Source organism: Macadamia integrifolia, chromosome 11 (genome assembly GCF_013358625.1).
Source record: "Macadamia integrifolia cultivar HAES 741 chromosome 11, SCU_Mint_v3, whole genome shotgun sequence".
NCBI lineage: Eukaryota > Viridiplantae > Streptophyta > Magnoliopsida > Proteales > Proteaceae > Macadamia > Macadamia integrifolia.
Window position 1 is genome coordinate 3,955,818 of NC_056567.1, and position 18,380 is coordinate 3,974,197.

General features: G+C 40.5%; 1 protein-coding gene across 1 annotated transcript in view; it reads left to right on the top strand.

The window, feature by feature from the left end:
- Window positions 1-331: 331 nt before the first annotated feature.
- Window positions 332-18,380, top strand: part of LOC122093802 (protein CANDIDATE G-PROTEIN COUPLED RECEPTOR 2-like) — a 30,235-nt gene continuing 12,186 nt past the window's right edge. The window contains exons 1-2 of the mRNA XM_042664287.1: window positions 332-1,022; window positions 2,191-2,382. Coding sequence (XP_042520221.1) covers window positions 729-1,022; window positions 2,191-2,382 — 486 coding nt within the window. The 5' untranslated portion in view covers window positions 332-728. The remainder of the gene's footprint in view (window positions 1,023-2,190; window positions 2,383-18,380) is intronic.

An 18,380-nucleotide genomic window follows, 5' to 3' on the forward strand; every position in this document is an offset into this window, starting at 1 on the left:
GGTAAAGTTTGCCGTAAAAACATTAACACATAGATAGATAGATCGATGGATATACGGAAAAAAATCGTCTGCAATTCCGATCTTGTACAATTCCGTGAAATACCACATTCAGGAGGTGACACGTGTATTGATACCAATGCAATGGTCTAGATCTGATTTAAATGCCTCTTCACTGATTTAATGTTTTATTAGTTGTACCAGATCTGGACCACTGTATTGGTATCAATACACGTGTCACCGCTTGAAGGTGGTATTGCACGGAATTGTACGAGATCGGAATTGCAGACGATTTCAACCCATGGATATACCCTCTGGACAGCATTGGGTCTGCAACGTGGCTTAATGCTGCCCGCCACAGAATGCTCTATGGAATTTACGGTTTGTCTGTAGTCCGAAGTCCAAGTCCCGTCTTCTACCGGTATCGTGACTACCGCCTACTGCTACAGTTTCGTTGAGATTTTGAGAATTAGGATTTTAATTGCTTGAAGAGTTAATTCCAGGTCCGAAGGCTTCCTCTTAGAAGATCCTCTCGACGAGTGAGGACAGAAAAACGACAATCAAAAACTTCTTCTACACATCTATTTATATCTTCACAAGGTTTGACTTTCCAAGGGGCTCCGCTGTCATTGAGCTCTGGTTTCTAGGGTTTGAAAATTCATCTGCAGATTCAAACGAAGCAGGCTTTGGGTTTGGGTTTCCGTGATGCATCTTGCTATCGGTAGAAGAAAATGAAAGCTATGAAAAAATTCGCAGAGGTTCCACTTCCTTTCTCTGGAATATCGGATCCTTTCATTGAAAGAGGCGATGACAGTCGGAGATTGTCCGGTTGGCTGTCTGATTGCCATGGCGTGTGGTACAATGTTTCGTTGATTGTTCCTCCGGTTCTCTTTGTTGTGTACCTCTCGTTGCAGGCCAAGAAGAGCTTCACGAAGCTCTCTCATGGCAGGTCCTACATCATGATTGCATATTACGGGCTACTATGGCTCGTTAGTGTTCTCAATCTTGCTTGGTGCTCCCTGCAGGTGCGTGACATTTCTTCTATGTATTTGTTTTAATAAAAATAAATTATTTTCTTGTGCCGATCAAAAGAATTATAATTGCGTGTGAAATTTGATTTAATTGTGTTTCTCCAGCTTCGTTGTGGTTAGGTTTATAATTTCTTAGCCATTTTACTTAATTTCCTGTTAACAGATCTAGGTCTTTATCCCAGAACCTCTGCTACTTTGTGAATAATTTTCTGGGAAATTTGAGTGTAGAATTTGAAATATTTCAAAGTAGTTGCAGCTTGTGGTTTTTTTTCTTGCGGGTGGGTGGGGGTGGGGTGTCATACAGATGAACATATCATTTTGTCCCAGAAGGGAAAGAAATGATGGGGATGTAGAAACAGTTCTCCCCTCCTTCGTCTTATTACTATAAATACGTAATTTATTAGTGTATAGTTTGCATATTGTACTAAACGTGGGACTGATGCATTAAATTAATCTAAGAGGATGAGGAGAGGCAGTTCAGAAGAGGCTTCCGGTAGTTGTGGGTGTGTCTAGTGGAGCTGGACTGATTATTTTGATGAGTTGGAATTCATTGGGATAGGTTCATGTTCTTGGTGCTTGTTAAAGTAAAAGGATAATGGTATCTAAAATGTCACAGATCTCATTTTGTCCAACTTGGTGGTGAGGGGGAGAATTTTTACTTGAACTTGTGAAACTGAAGTCATAAGATTAGGTAGGACTTAGGTTCAACTTGTGTATCTTGAGGTTTCAGCAAATTCTGAGGATTCATTTATAAAGCAATTCATACTGGGACTTAGGTCGTTTATGTTAAGATTTGATTGTGAATATTCTTCTAGTGAAAAAAAAAAAAGAGGGGGAGGGGTTATGATTGGATGCGAATTTTGGGTTCACATCATGTGCCGTTAGATTTTAATAAATATCATATGGAAGATCTTGTCGTTTAAGATGTACTAGAAAACTGCTGATTTCAGATGCTATTTTTTTTTGGATGAGTAAGGTGCTATTTTACTTGTGTGAATCTTGATAATCAATTTCTTTAGGTACACATGCACTAGGAAACTAATGCTTCTGATTACATGGTATTTGACATCTGCTGAGATTCGTGTCTTTTTTGGGGTGTGGGGTTTTTCAGTACCGAGTTTTAACTTATATATATATATATTTTTTTTGTTTACTGGCACAGACATGGGAGTGCACTTCTGGGAAGGAATTTTCGTGGAATCTTTTATCGATGTTTACAACATCTGGGATGCTATTCTTGGAAATTAGCTTGATGGCCTTTTTACTTCAAGGGAATTATGCTAGTGGGTTGGATGGTCTAACACGCACTTTTGTTGTCTCCGGGATCGTTGTTGGTGCAGATGTACTTCTTAAGGTAGCCTTTTTTATGTCCCTTAGAACTTCTTTTACTCCATCTGTGGCTAAGTTAATTGAATTTGTCATTGCCTCATAGGAATTTGGCAGACTCTAGTTATAGTTCTTTTTTGTTGAAAATTTCAATGTTGGTTTTTGACTGGGGTCACTTGGACTCTGTCTTAATGGTTTCCATGCTTAGACTTTGATAAGGATACTTGTAGAAGGAAACTTCTAGTCTGGGTGCTATTTGTGCTCCACTCTCACTCCTGATTCTGCTTTAACTGCTTTGTTGCGGTCCCATTATTGACTGTTAGTCGTGTCAATGTTTTTGCCTAAGAATGTGGATACAAGATTCCTTTCCCCTCCCAATTACTTGGCTGTGACTGGAAGGTTATATGATATTTGAAGTTTAGTTTTTTGGAGGATCGCCTGGACAGTGTTCAATGCCGTTTCAGAGCTTGGAATGCTGAACATTTGGGCCCTCCTTTTCTTAATCGGTTGGAGTGATGCTTCCAGAGAAAGTAGATTATTTCTCAAGGAAAAGGTGAATTGGCCATCTTGGATATCCGGGTGGATGGGACTTTGTTTGAACAGATGGTCCTGGCATTGAAGTACTCTCTGTATGTATGGGGGTGCCAATTTACATTTCATTCACAACAGCCATCCGTGCTTTACATTTTTCTAGCAAGTGACTCTTATACCTGTTACCACAGCCGTCAGTACCAACCTATTTATGTTTCTTTCCCCCCCTCTCTCTCATCTCTCTTTTGGTCTGGGATTTTCAGATTTTCTCTATGGCATCTCCCTGCTTTGGGCATCACTGCTCACTCTCTCTCTCATTCTCGGTTTCTGCCTCTGGTATGCAATAAATATCTCATTTTTGTTCGCATCACTGCTCACTCACTCTCTCTCTCTCTCTCTCTCTCTCTCTCTCTCTCTCTCTCAATCTCAGATTCTGCCTCTGGTATGCAATAAATATCTGACTTTTGTTCTGGAAATCCCTTCCTTTCTTCTAGCTTTACCCATTTTTTCACTAGTCTTTGATATGGGTCAGTTCTAGAGCTGAATAGAATAACATGAGTGCTGGAACAACACTAAACATTCCAGGAACAATACAGAAATGAAAGTCCAGAATATGGACAGAGGCGATAGAAATAGTCAAATAGGAAAAATTATATATCTCACGAACTAACGATCAGATTAGACTTAAATTTAGGTTGAGTACATAGGTTTATTAAAATAAGGCCAAGAAATCTAGATGAAATGTTAGCTGCTTATTTTTTAAGCTATAATCAAAAGTGAGATTAAATAGCAGATTCTAACAATCGGGTCTTGTAAACTTTTCAGATTTGATGCCAACAGAATTTAGATCAAGGTTTAAGATCTCACTGTCGCCACCCATCTCCCTATTCCAAGAAAAGCAGATCTGTTGAGATCATGTATTTTTTCCCCGATTGACTCGCTGATTGTTCTCGGTGGGCATATGGCCTTTGTAGCCCTCTGAAACTTGGCATTTACCTTATTTTAGGCCTTCTAAACACAATGGAAACTTCAGTTTTTTTTTTTTTAAGTCAAACCTAAAATGGTACTAACACTTCGTACTAATGCGGATCTGGGTTCCAAAGACTAAGATCGGATCGCTTATGACCCACTTAATTGATTAATTGATAAAGAACACTATTTTAACCAAAAAACAAAGAGAAGGGCAAATCTGTAAATAAGTGGAAGTTTCTAACAAGTAATGACATAACTATAAATTACTAGAACTTTAGGTCATGAAAAGAAGGGAAAGGAGAATGTAATGTTAGTGACAAAGGGTAGAATTGGAATGGCAAATTAAATAAAGAAAGTGGGAATAGAAACAAGAGATAAGGGTAATTCTGGAAACTAAAACTAACTAAGTAAAACCTAAAATGGAAAATCGTGACCTTCTTCAACCTTCGGCCAAGAAAACAGGGGCGGAAGTCTAGTGACCCTTCAGATTAGGAGAACTCCTTCAACAGGGATCTGTTGGGCCTGAAAATTCAAGCGTATGATTGCAACTCCAGGTTCTACTGATTCCAACCAATTAGCAATTGATTGTTCTTTCTAGATGTTGAAAATAAAACCTTGAACCTGTTTTGGGCGGTACTGTAGCAACCATAATGATTTGCAGGGTAGAAGCTCACTATAGGGGAGGAGTTGGGAGGAGAAACTCGAGGGCTTGAGTCGCCTATGGAAGGGCAAGTGGTGGTCGGAATATCAGACCAACCCATTCACTAACGGGAGAGATCGATCAACTCCTTTGTCGCTCGCAGAAGCACAGTAGTAGAAAATATGGAATAAAATTAGAGAAGTAAGTAGAGGAAGAAATGAAGAGAAAAATCTGAGAAGAGAACTTTAGAGAGGGAGAACAAGCTTCATGGCAGCCATAACATTCATTCAAATTTTCAATTCTTCAAAACTTCAAGTATGTCTATCACTAGTGTATTACATGGCTTATAAAAGAACACTCAAAGCATCGAAATGGTAACTAATTAAAAATGGAAACTAACCTATATAGAAACTAAAATAAAAAATCAAAGCTAAATAAAATACCACAAACTAATTTCTAAGTCTAAAAAGGAAAGGAATCAAATCAAAAATATTGTTTCTAAACCCATCGACCAATTGCATCAGTTCTCCCGGTCTTAAAAGAACTTGATTCCGTCCAGTTAGGTTGTGCTCTCAAGATACCATTGTAAATTGCTCGCCGATGAGGTGGCACATATCTCGAAGCAAATGATAGGAACGTAACTCTATGAAGAGGGAGAGTAGGTTGATGTGTCATTGGAATAGGAGTAAGTCGATGACGTGGCATGTCTGATAATGCGTGTGGCCTCAGTAAATACGTACAACCTCTTTGCTTCACCTTGATGGTGTTCCATGCACGATCATAGAGGATACTAGCATGTCGTTACCAAGGTTGCCCTAAAAGAATGTCGCAGTGCGCCAATGGGGTGACCAAGCAAGTTACATGGTACTATAATGGCCCAAATTGTAAGTGTACTCAAATAACTGCAGTGACCTCTTCTCGAGCTGTGGGCCCAAAACCTTGCACGTGAATCTTCTTGAAAAGCTTCTATCGAAGGTTGTGTGCTCGAACAAATTCAGTAGATATAAAGTTTGCTTTTACCCCCGGTAGCAACAATTGTATGAACATCAGTAGGATCAGAACCGTGCAGGAGAGTACCCTTTTGTCTGAAGAGGGGAGTTTTGTCAACTAGTCTGTTTGAAAAGGATGAAAGATTGATGGAATGAGCTTCTACATCATCATCATCATCATCATCATCATCATCTTCATTGAGGGGATAAGGATATAAAGCAGAAACATCTTCACTATTCTATGTCGGTTGCTTCTCTTCTACATTCACAGAATGAGTTTTGTTGGGACATTTGTTGGAGTAGTGACCCTTCTCGCCACAACTATGGCAGTTGATGTTCTTCACCTGATCGCTGTTTTCATTGAACTCTGACATTTTTTCTTCAAATCTGCGAGCTTCAGGCTTATTGTCCTCCATACGTGGTGGAGGTCTATAAATTGAAGGAGTCTTGAGCATACTCTTCTAATAAATAGAATTCTCTTAAGCTGTCTTGGCATGAGCCGCTGCCACATCAACAGACCTGAAGTCACTGTTAGCCAATTCTAGTCGGATCTCAGTACTTAGTCCACTGATATATTGCATCACCCGTTGTTGGTCTGTTTCTTGAAGTCGACACCTTGAAGAAAGTTTGTGGAATTTGAGGGTGTAGGAATCCACATCCTTGTTCCCTTGTTGCAAGATAAGCAATTTATGGAACATCACCTTCTCATAATTAAAAGGAACAAAATTTTCAGTCAGGATCTGCTTCATAACCTCCCAATTGGTAATGGGTCCAAGTCTTTTAACAAACCTTGCATGCAGTACATCATCCCACCATGAACATGCATACCCAACAAACTTGGTGAGGATGAGTTCACACTTCTTCTTGTCCGGAAGAGATTTACATGCAAAATTTCTCTCCATTTTGGTAAGCCAGTCAAAAAATTCTTCAGGTACCTTTTCACCACTGAACTTTGGAATCTCAAATTTGATGCCATAATCTCTATCAGAAAATTATCGAGTAACATCTTGGGATATAACAGGATCACGTTGCATTCGGTGAGGTGTATCTTCAATCTGTAGGGCATTAAACTGAGGAGGTGGCGCAAATGGTCCTTCATCAACTTTCGTTTCAAACCTTTTTATGCAGATTTGAAGGTCTACTCAAGAGGGAAGAAGAGGGTCGACCCTAGTGGCTGAGTGGGTCGACCAGGTCTGGTTTAATGGCCCACGGTTTGGGCTACTGATGGAGTTATTAGTTACTTAATTAGTTCTAATTTAGTTTCTATTTTCAAGTCTTAAATTAGTTTCTAATTTCAGTCCTTGTTAGTTTTTAATTTCAGTTGTTTACAATTTCTAGTTTTAGTAACTACATGTTAGTAGTTTAGTAAGTCAACAATTAGAAGCTTTTAAGTTTCTATTTTGTAAACACTACCCCCCATCTTTATTATAAATAAAGGAGAGGGCACACTATAGCCCACGATTTTGTTGAATGAAAAAAAACTTGCTGTTGCTGCCGCTGGCCTCTATGGAGGGTTCTTTGTGTTTGATCAAGGAAGAAGGGTTTGGTGTCTGATCCAAAGCGACTCCTTGCGGCGTGAAGTCCAAGAGGGTTCTACAGGTTTTCTTTTCTTATTCTCAAGTGTATTTCAAGGTTTACTACTGCTCTACTGACCAGGTATTTAGAAATTTAATTCTGCCCAGAATATCTTATTTTTTCACAATCGGTTTCTGTAACCTGAAGCACTTCGGGTTCATGGTTTGAGCTACAAGTTGGGTCGAGTCATCCACCCATTAAGGGCCTCCTTCGATCCAAATATCATGTCATTCTGACCTGTGGCTATTGAGATATAAGAAATCTCCATCTTTTTGTCCTGTAGTGACTTTTTCTGGATTGGAATCAGAACCGATAGGCCTGGTTTGATTTCCCTGTTTCTGTGATCTTTTGTGACTGACTATGACTTGTTCTGTCATATACCTATTGCTAGTTAGTCCTATTTGTTGGTATAATCTCTGCTTTCCGAAATTCCAGACTTCTGGGTTTGAAATTTCTGGTTTTCAAGGACTGTTGACTGATTACTTCTGGATTGTTGTTGCTGCTTAATATTGGGTGATTATTGGTTCTTTGGTTTAAAATTTCCTGCCGTTTGGGTCTAGTTTGACTTATCAAATCTAGTCCTACATTGCCTTTGCATAAATGCGAGAATCTTAGTGAGAGCACTTTGAGTCTCGTCCATGAACTTGTGATATTTTGGTTCATTCTTCTCAACTCTGACATTAGTTTTTGGTTGGTTCTCAAGTACCTCATGATACAATTTGTGTAACTTAGCATTGGTGATGTGATCTGTCATGGTTAGAGAAGTGCAAGAAATTTGCTCTAATACCACTTGATGTGGATCCGAGTTTCAAAGACAGATCGGATCGCTTAGGACCCACGTAATTAATAAATAGCACAATTTTAACCAAATAACAAAGAAAAGGGCTAATCTGTAAATAAGTGGAAGCTTCTAACAAATAATGGCATAACTGTAAATTACTTGAACTTTAGGTCATGAAAAGAAGGGAAAGGGGAATGTGACGTTAGTGACAAAGGGTAGAATTGGAATGGTAGATTAAATAAAGAAAGTGGGAATAGAAACAGGAGATGAGGGTAATTCTGGAAACTAAAACCAAATAAAACCTAAAAGGGAAAATTGTGACCTTCTTCAACCTTCGGCCAAGAAAACAGGGGCGGAAGTCCAGCGACCCTGCAGATTAGGAGAACTCCTTCAACAGGGATTAGTTGGGCCTATAAATTCAAGCGTATGATTGCAACTCCAGGTTCTACTGATTCCAACCAATTAGCGGTACTGTAGCAACCAGGATGATTTGCAGGGTAGAAGCTCACTGCAGGGAAGGAGTTGGGAGGAGAAACTCGAGGGCTTGAGTCACCTATGGCAGGGCAAGCAGTGGCTAGAATATCATACCAACCCATCCACTAGCTTGAGAGATCGATCAACTCCTTTGTCGCTCACAGAAGAACAGCAGTAGAAAATATGGAATAAAATTAGAGAAGTAAGAAGAAGAGGAAGAAATGAAGAGAAAAATCTGAGAAGAGAACTTCAGAGAGGGAGAACAAGCTTCACGGCAGCCATAACATTCATTCAAATTTTCAATTCTTCAAAACTTAAAGTTTGTCTGTCACTAGTGTATTACATGGCTTATAAAAGAAAACTCAAAGCATCACAATGGTAACTAATTAAAAATGGAAACTAACGTATATAGAAACTGAAATAAAAATCCAAGCTAAATAAAATACCACAAACTAATTTCTAAGTCTAAAAAGAAAAGGAACCAAATAAAAAAATATTGTTTCTAAACCCATTGCCCAACTGCATCATGTACCTTATGTAAGTAGTCTTCGACTCTTTGGACCCTAGGCTGGTATGCTTTATACCACAATCCACATTCGACAACCAACACGACACAACATAATCATGAGAATATAAAAGAAATCATTTCTAATTACTATTGATGACTGATGAGCCACATTCACATACTTTGAAAATTTGAAATAATATAAGATAAGCCATGTTGGTCACAGGTTCAAAACTTGGAAACAACCTCTTCTGCGAAGTAGGGGGGTAAGGTGGCGTACACTTGCCCCTCCCAGACCCTACAGTAGTAGGAGCCTTGTGCACTGGGTTGCTCTTTTTTATTTTTATTTTTTAATAAACCACAAAACAACATAGGTGCATAAACTACATATTACACAACACATGTAGATATATTAGACTCCATCTTAGAGACCTAAACTCTTCGTATTGAAATGAGTGCCAGGTTATATCATCATAACCACCATATTTTTGATGTTGATGTCGAAGCATGTTTTGCTCTGATTGAATCACAAAGGTTGGCCATGTCCTAGTATGCTGGAAGTAATAATCAAAGTCTGCCACAACAACCCTATAAACATCATCAGCAACACACTGGAGATACCCTATCCTTGGCTAGATATCTCTAAAACTAAATGAACTGTATCGAGATCCACTGCTACTAGATGGTGCTTGACGCACTGGAACTTGCTTGTGTGGCTAGGGGATGAAATACTGAAGATGCTATCCACAAAATTTGAACCAATATGGGAGTGTGATTGACCCTCATACTCAGAGACAGAGGGGAAAGAGGTGGCATGTGGGTGTCCAAATTGACCAAACTGACTATAATGACTATAGTCTCGTGCCATATATTGCTGACAGTGCATGCAATTGCTCCCTATAAACACTCTCCATACTTAAGCCTCCTAGAGTATTAGTCAAGCTCCTAATAGAGATGTCCATGGAGTCCATGCTATAATGCTCCTTTTCTCCACTAGGTATGAATCGGCGATGTGAGCCTTTCTTGTAGGGTGTGGGGGCACGTGCACTGTGATCCATGTCATATGTGGCATGAGTGAACTCAGTCTCTTCTGTGAACTGCACTGGATTTGACTCCGGTTCAATGTAATGGGACCTCTATCGCATCTCCCCATCACTTTCATCGTCACCATCACTTCACCATCACCAGTGCCACTGGGTCCAGTACTAGCACCATTAGCAGGTCCCGTAGGGGTCCACTACTAGCATATCACCAGTAGGTCCCGTACCATCATCATCATGATCATCATTATTGGAACGTGACCAAACAGTTTCAGGCTCCACATCAGCCCTGGTAGCTTGGGACTTGAAGGGCCTGGGTACTTGTGAAAGCACACGACCCTTTTGAGACATATAATCATCCACGTCAGTACCCATCTGACTAGCTACCACGGGGTCGGGCCTACACCCAGGTTGATCACCTCGATCCCTCACCATTGGTATAGGGGATCCTCCTCATCTGAGTCTTCTTGGAAAACGTAAGTTCAATTGGTTCACTGTTACCCTCCATGCCTTGATGTATATGTTGCATCTTCAATCTTATATTGTAATGCGCAAAGACCAACTGGTGCAGCTTTCGTGACCTAGTCGGTTTCACCTCTTGGTATGAATCAGTGAGAATGTACTCCAATTGCGCTCACATCCTGATGTAGAACAAGTTTGGGAGAGTACCTTGGTTGCTATCTTTCTCAAGTTAGGTGCATCTTTTTCATTGAAGGCCCACCATTCACTAGGGTCAATACCTTGTGTTCCAGCCATTACCGCTGCACAGCCAAAACTCTTAGAAGCATCCCTGAATTCCTTTATTTTTACATATTTCAAACATAAATACAAGTTAGTATACAATAGAGCATTCCTTAGGACTTAGGCGACTACATATTTCAAACATTAACCCACCTCAGTGTTGCATGCTGATTGTAGATCAGGGTTAAGGACCAACTTTGCCACCACAAGTTCCACTGCTTCTAGCAATATATCATCCATTCTTAGATTTATTTGTAGTGAAACTTAGGATTGAGTTAATATGCTACAAATTCCATAAAAACTTGTCGTTGAATGTAAAATAACTTTAACTTGGATTGTAGTTAAGTTAAAAAACTCACCAGCTTTATGCAGTGGATGCATTAATTGTTTCTCCCGTCTCTCCTTAATAATTTTTATGTAAGACTTTGCACCCCTAGGAATGAATGCTCTCACCCTCTCCATCTTCTCCATTGCACCATACACATATGGCAAAGTAGGCTTCCTCGCCAAGTCTACAAACCTCAAGACAGTTACCACTAGCCCAAATGTAAGGGCCTTCTTCACATCTTGCTAGAATTGTTCACTAGAGATGGTGGCCTTTGCTGCCCTACCACCTGGCGTACTCGATTACCTCCATCCAAACCACTCCTCACTAGCAAACATGGATCTCAAACCAGCCATCTTATCTTGAAAGCTCTTCAATGCAATGTAGTTGGTTGCCGATCGAGTAATACCTGGCCTTTCCAAATTCCCACTGCATTTATTCCTCAATAAAGATAGAGCATATCCATAGTTGTTGTTTCCAAGTACCCCATATTTGCTTGATGGTTCGGTGTCTTGTATCCTGTTGTCTATATATCAGAGGATCCTGCCTCAGTTCCTCATCAGGATCATGTTGTCTTAGGGGGTGGGGATGGGGGTGTGGCTCCCCTCACACTTTGACTTCTCTTGAGAGGCAAATCCACATGCCTCTGCTTCTTCTTCCTCCTTTGCTTTGTGGGATATGCATCTGATGTAGCTGCTCTCGAATCAGAGCCACTTGCTCCTCTCTTCATCTCTACCTGACTAACCTTTTCCACTTGATGTGAGACCCTGCTATTTGCCTTAACTTGTTGCAACTCTCTCCACTCTGTCTTTGTCATACCTTCTTCTGGCCTATAATTACTATCAGAGTCAACATTCACTGTTGTTGGGTGTCTCTTTAAGATTGCTTAATTAAATTCTTAATCTAACTTTTGCTTCTCTACCCTCTTTAACCTTCCAACTTGCAGGCTCCTACCAATGTTTCTTTGCACTTCATAATGAACTTGGGGGCATTTGGCAATATCCTTGTACCCACCAGATAAATGTTGCTTCAATCTAGCGGCACCTCCAGAATTAATCATTTTCTTACAATACCTACATTTTAATATTTTTTTTTTGTCATCTGACATTGGATCTCTATGTAAACATGCAATATTTCCACTTCCCCGGACATCGATGTAGAAAACTCTTCCCTCTTAAGGGAGACTTTCCGGAAGGGGACGAGGACAGCCGATCAAAGGAGGAAGAAGAAATTCCTGAAATCACCTTACATGCCATTTGTGGGTCAAACACGCTGAAATATGTGGGTCACATGAAGAATGGTAAGCCAAAACATCACTCTTCCTGTGGATTTAGGGAGTATGCACAACAGCCTCAGTCAATGAGTGGCAAAAAAAAAAAAATAAAAAAATGGGGGTCACGCCAAATGCGTAAGGGAGTTTTGAGGTCGCGGTGGCTAATGGAGACAAGCTTCAAAACAACGGAAGGTGTAAGGGGTTCTCTTTGTCCGTCCAAACTGTGCCATCATGGCTGACTTCTACTTGTTACCTTTGGAGGGCTACGACACGTTCCTTGGGGCCTAGTGGCTTAGCACCTTGGGCCATTATGTGGAATTTTTCCAAACTCTACATGAGGTTTAAGGTGGCTAACCAGGAGGTGCAACTCCAGGGAATGATGTCCCCCGCATACCAACTCCTTGATGAGACTAAAATAGAGAAGCAAGTCAGAAAAAAGCAAGGGTGTGACAATGGATCAAATACTCTCTCTCTCTCTCTCTCTCTATCTACAAAACTACCATGGTGAACTTTCTCTCTCTACTCCCAAGCCTAGCTAAATTCCTCAAATAACCTCTCTACTGCAAAAATTTAATGATATTTTTGATGAACCATGTGGCCTAACCCCGAGGAGAACCCGTGATCATAGGATCCCTCTCAGATATGGTAGTGCGTCCGTCTGTTAGACCTTATCAGTACCCCCTTTAAGAAAAAATGAGATTGAAAAAAATGGTCAAGGAGTTATTGGCTAGTGGGGTAATACGCCTAAAGCCAAAGTCACAAAGTTTTCAGAGATTGGGAACTTTATTAAGAATATTATTGGGGAATCGACTGGTCCCAAAAATCTTACAGCATTCTTTGTGAAACCTGCCTTAATTATTTGATGGGGGAGATTAATGTAAGGGTATTGAGAGATCAATAATCCCCAAGAATAATCCCCAACACTCCAACTAAACCAAGCACTAGGATAGGTAAATCTGAAAACCACATTTAGAAACAAACCCTAAAACAGGGCAGTACTAAGGCTGCCTGTGGTTGGAGGTTGAAGACTCAGAATGGGGCCAAACCTGGATAGAGTGGAGTGTTAGGGTGCTGAAGAAAACCCTAAAATATCTCTGAAATCTTCTGGCTGGTTAGGCAGATCTGCACCTTCTTCGTTTCAGGTCCTTAAATAAGGAAACTAGGAGATTCTTAAAGAACAGCAGCAAAACACCTCAGATGGCGACCAAATTTGGATCGAGTGGTCCTCTTGGAGGCTGGAATAAAACCCTAGAAGGGTTTGCTGATCAGACTTCAGACTTGGGGGATATGGCCATCGATGGAACCTTCAGAATCCTAGCTTCCTTGCTGAAATCGATTTTGTCCTTGTACTGTTTTTGAATCAGAGTTGTTGCTGATCTTCAAATAATAGAACACTCTCGGATCATTCTCTCACAAATCAGAACAGAGAAGAAGTGAATGAGATGGGATAGGTGTGGGTGGGATGGCTATCTCAGCCTGGTCCTCTCACCCACAACTATCTCAGCTGTTGAAGAAATTCTCTCCCAGAATTTTGAGAGCACAAAGCTGCAATTTCTTTCATTACTAATTGTGTCTAAAGCTACAGCAATGCCTCTTTTATAGAGGTTTATGACTCTAATACATAATAGGACTCAGGAAACAAACTTAAAATAAAAAATCTACTCAGCTTAGGACTTAAGCTACTAACTAATTAATGACTTATCCACTAAAAACTACTTGACAAGCATTGTCAAACTTGAAATAGGACTTTTTAAAAATAAACCTTAGACTCCAACATGGAGTAGGACTTAAACAAAGCAATAAACCAGATCACAACTAGGAATCGTAGGAGAGTTCTAAGGCTAGCAGTGGGCTGGTTGGATCAGAATAGTTCTGGGCTGATGTGCTGGCCTTCTTCCTTCTTCTGTAGTATAGAGTCTATAGACCAGAATGTCTATGTACATCAGCTCCCCCCTCTTAAAATCATTCGTCTTTGAATGGAGGAACGACATGTAGCACTCTTACAGATTTGCGTCAATGAGCTGAAAATTGTCAGCATGGATCCAAGCAGCATTGTTGATGGATCGTCCTTTCTGTTTGACGAGACATGAATAGTAATCCTTACCACCGCGAACTGTAGTGAACTTATTATCAAGGACGTCTTCAATTACGTTGTTCAATGGGGTCACAAATTGGGGAAGTTACAACGAGTGCTCCGTATCACCTTCATCAAAATGATGACCCACATAGTGTAAGATCCGCAACATTGAAGTATTAACACATTGTTGATCTTCATGGATGGAGGCAACTCTAAGATGTAGACATTGGGACCTATACGCTTCAAGATCTTGTAAGGACCCATATTACGAGGATGGAGCTTGTGCACGGTACCAGGAGGAAAACGCCTAGGTGGAATCTGAACCGTCACAATATCTCCTAGTTAAGTTCCACATAGTGGCGATGCTGATTAGCGGTAGCTTGATAGCTTTCATTACTAACGGAAATGCGGCAACAGGCATTAGCGTGTACCTCCGTGATATGCTGTAGAAACTCATCTACTTCAATGCTCACACGAGCTTTAGGTGGCTCTAAAACCATATCAATTGGTTGCTGAGGCTGGAGACCAAGTACAATTTCAAATGGGGTGCGACTTGTGGTATGGTTGATAGAGCTATTATATGCAAATTCAGCTATGTCAAAACAGAGGGCCAAGTCTTCTCATAGTCACGAACAAGGCAACAGGGTAAAATGGCAAGGCTTCTAATCACAACTTCTGTCTGCCATCAGTTTGAGGATGGAATGCAGTTAAGAACTTCAACTTTGTGTTGGTCTTCATCCGCAGGGTCTTCCAAAAATAGCTCATAAAATTCACATTCCTATCGGAAATAATAGACTGGAAAACCATGGATGCACACTATCTCTTTGAAAAATATCTTCGCTATGTGACTGATATCAACGGTCTTCTTACACAGAATAAAGTATGACATTTTGGAGAATCGATCCACAACAAGAAGTATGGGATCATACTTTTCATGTGTAGATGGTAAGCCAAGGACAAAGTCCATGCTTATGTCTAGCCGAGGTGCATGGGGTATGGGTAGTGGTGTATAACCTTGTATTCTTCTTCCCTCCTTTAGCAAGTTGACAAGTGCGGCATTGTTGGATAACATGCTCTATATCCCTTTGTAAGTGAGGCCAATAGTATAAATCAGCCTCCATTGATTGTGTCTTATCCTTGCCAAAATGTCCTCCCATTCCTACACCATGTGTAGCTCACGAACCAAGTGTTATCGCAAAGAGGTATTTGGGATGTAATGAGACGTTCCCAAAAAATAAATAACCATCATAGGCTGAGTACTTGTCATCTCGACCACCTTGCTATGAGTTTTCATATACTTTGGGAAAATCAACGGCTTTTATGTACTCATTCTTGATATGTTCAAGTCCTGTGCTTTGTGCGCTATTCATCATAACCACCTTCCGATGAAGTGCATTAGCCACTTTTTTCTAGCCTTGTACTTGAAAACAAACACAAATCACGGAAGATATGAAATCCACTAACCATGCCGGTTGCCAATGGACCTTTGTGAGTGTAAGTACTTTTTTTTTGGATGAATAAATAATGCATTAAAATAGGGAGAGCATATACAAGGGAAAAAGGGGGGGGGAGCAAAGCAAGAGATAGCTAAGATGGGACAACCCACCCAAGAAATAAAAAGGGGGGGGGACTAAGGGGGGATACAAGTCATCTTGGGGTGGGGGTAGATAAGATTGATGAAGGGAGACCCCATGCAACAACTATAAGCTTGTTCCTTGGGGGAGCTTATAACCAATCTATGCTTGAGACAAGCGAGCTTGGAGCTAACATCGAAGTAGATGGCATAGTTGTCACAGTGTCAAATCGATCCAAGGCGGTGGAGGTGTGGCTGATCGATTTGGCGATTCTCCGTTATGGCGTTGCCATGGCGGTCAAATCGCCCATGTGTCATTTTTTATTTTTCCTATATTCTAAAGTTATTTAGTATGCTACTTATTTATTTTCCCTATTTTCTAAAGTTATTTAGCATGCTACAAGCCTACAATATATACCCTATAACAAATAAAACCAACATTAAATCGTCAAAAAATCAACATAGCCAACAAGACATTATCATAAATTTGTAAAAAAAATTATATGAACCAACATATATGATATATCACAGGAAACATTGTTAAAATATGTTGCAACAGAAGAGATCTAGAAAATATCCATCGAATTAACAATTTAACACAAATATATTGGGAACCAGCAGCACATAGACTTACCTTGCTTAATATTAATACAATCCACAATACAGAACATGGTTCTTAATCATGAAAAATCTGGTAATTGAAGACCACAATCATGACTGCTAGAAAATTTCCATCAATGAAAAAGGCCATATATATATTTCCAAGGACAGTAGCTACTCGCAAGGCAGGAGCAACCTTGTTCAATATCCCATTAATAGCAGAGTGCCAGTGTGTGTGAGTGAACTAAGGAAGAGGAAGAAGAAGATTAGAAGAATAGAAGAAGAGAAGAGACTGAGTAGTAGTAGAAAAAGGGGGGAAAAAAGGTGAAGAGTCGAACAAACCAGACTACCAGAGGCAACAGGCAAGGAAAAAGAAGATTAGAAGAGGAGAAGAAAAGAAGAGTCAATACGTCATATCAGAGGCAAGGAAGAAGGAGGTTAGAAGAAGAGAAGAAGAGTCGATAAACCAGAAAAAGGAAGAAGAAGGTTAGAACTTAGAAGAATAGAAGAAGAGAAGAAGAAAAGAAGGGTCGAACATACCTATTGTCGCCAAAGCACGAGAGCAGCAACGCCGGAGCAGGAGCAGGAACAGGAGGAGCTATGGCCAGAACTATCGCTGGAGCTTGAAGGGTTGTAGAGAGTCTTCGGTCTTCACTTTGGGACTTAGGGTTGAAGGGTTGAACTTTGAAGAGAGTCGGAGCCGGTACTTGGGTCTTATTTTAGACTTTTTTTTTTGGTAACTCTTTGATACAACTTAATTGGCACTTTTATCCCATGTAGCATTAATTTGTACATTTCAATTACACATGCCAATAACATTATTAGAAATAGAATCAATTTAGTAATTAAAATAATAACTTAAAAAAAAAGGGGCGACCGATTTATGTTTACACATGCCAATAACATTATTAGAAATAGAATCAATTTTGTAATTAAAATGATAACTTAAAAAAAAATGGCGCCCGATTTATGTGTACAACGTCATAAATCGTTGCCAGGGACGATTTGGCAATGCCGTACGACCTTTGGTGGTCGATTAATGAGGGTGACCCTAATCGGTCCACCGATTTGCCCACTCCAAACCGCCGGGACACTGAATCGCCACCTTGGCAATGTCGTGACAACTATGGTAGATGGCTTTCCAAATATGATCATAGTAGTGACATTTGGATGTCCAGCTACGTAGATTGTGCTCCATCCGAAGGTGGTAGATGGTGGCATAAAAGGCTAGCTTTCCAGCGGTGTCATAAATGGGGGAAGCAGCAAAAGTCATGCAACCTAGATCCACTCTCTACTGAATGGGAGGATATTTCTTCTAGGAGGCCAAAAATGACTGAGGAATCTTTTTTGAATGGAGAAGGGACAAGAGAAAAAGAGGTGGTTGGTGTCTTCGATGCCATTCCAATAGAGACAAAGGAGGGGGAGACAAGAATGTGACAGTGGATGAGAAAGTATTGGGTTGGGAGGCATTCAGAAAATTTACGCTGAGCAGTAAAGCTGTGGGTATGGCCTTTGAACTAGATGATTTTCCGCCAAGGCACAAAGGGGGCAGATGATATGATAAAGTTTTATGTGGAGGCGGAGGAGAAGAGGCCACTAGAAGATGGGCTCCAGGAGATCTTGTCTCTTTGCCTCTTTGGCTCCGAGGGAGGGGGGAAAGCGGCCCAAATATCCACCAGAGGGGGAGAGGGGGCTGGTGATCAGGTCCCATTCAAGATGATGGAGGCAACCTTGGCTGATCTGGGTATGCATGAGGAGTAGACAATACAAGGGCTGACAATAGAGAGGAGAATACCTGATGGGTCTTAGTGATTAAACCAGAGGGAACTAGAGATCCATTCTTGACAGTGGAGGAGATAGCAGAAAGGGCCAAAGGTTTATGGATAAGAATTTTCCTCTAGACCCAAGAGACGTCAGAGGATGGGGAGCC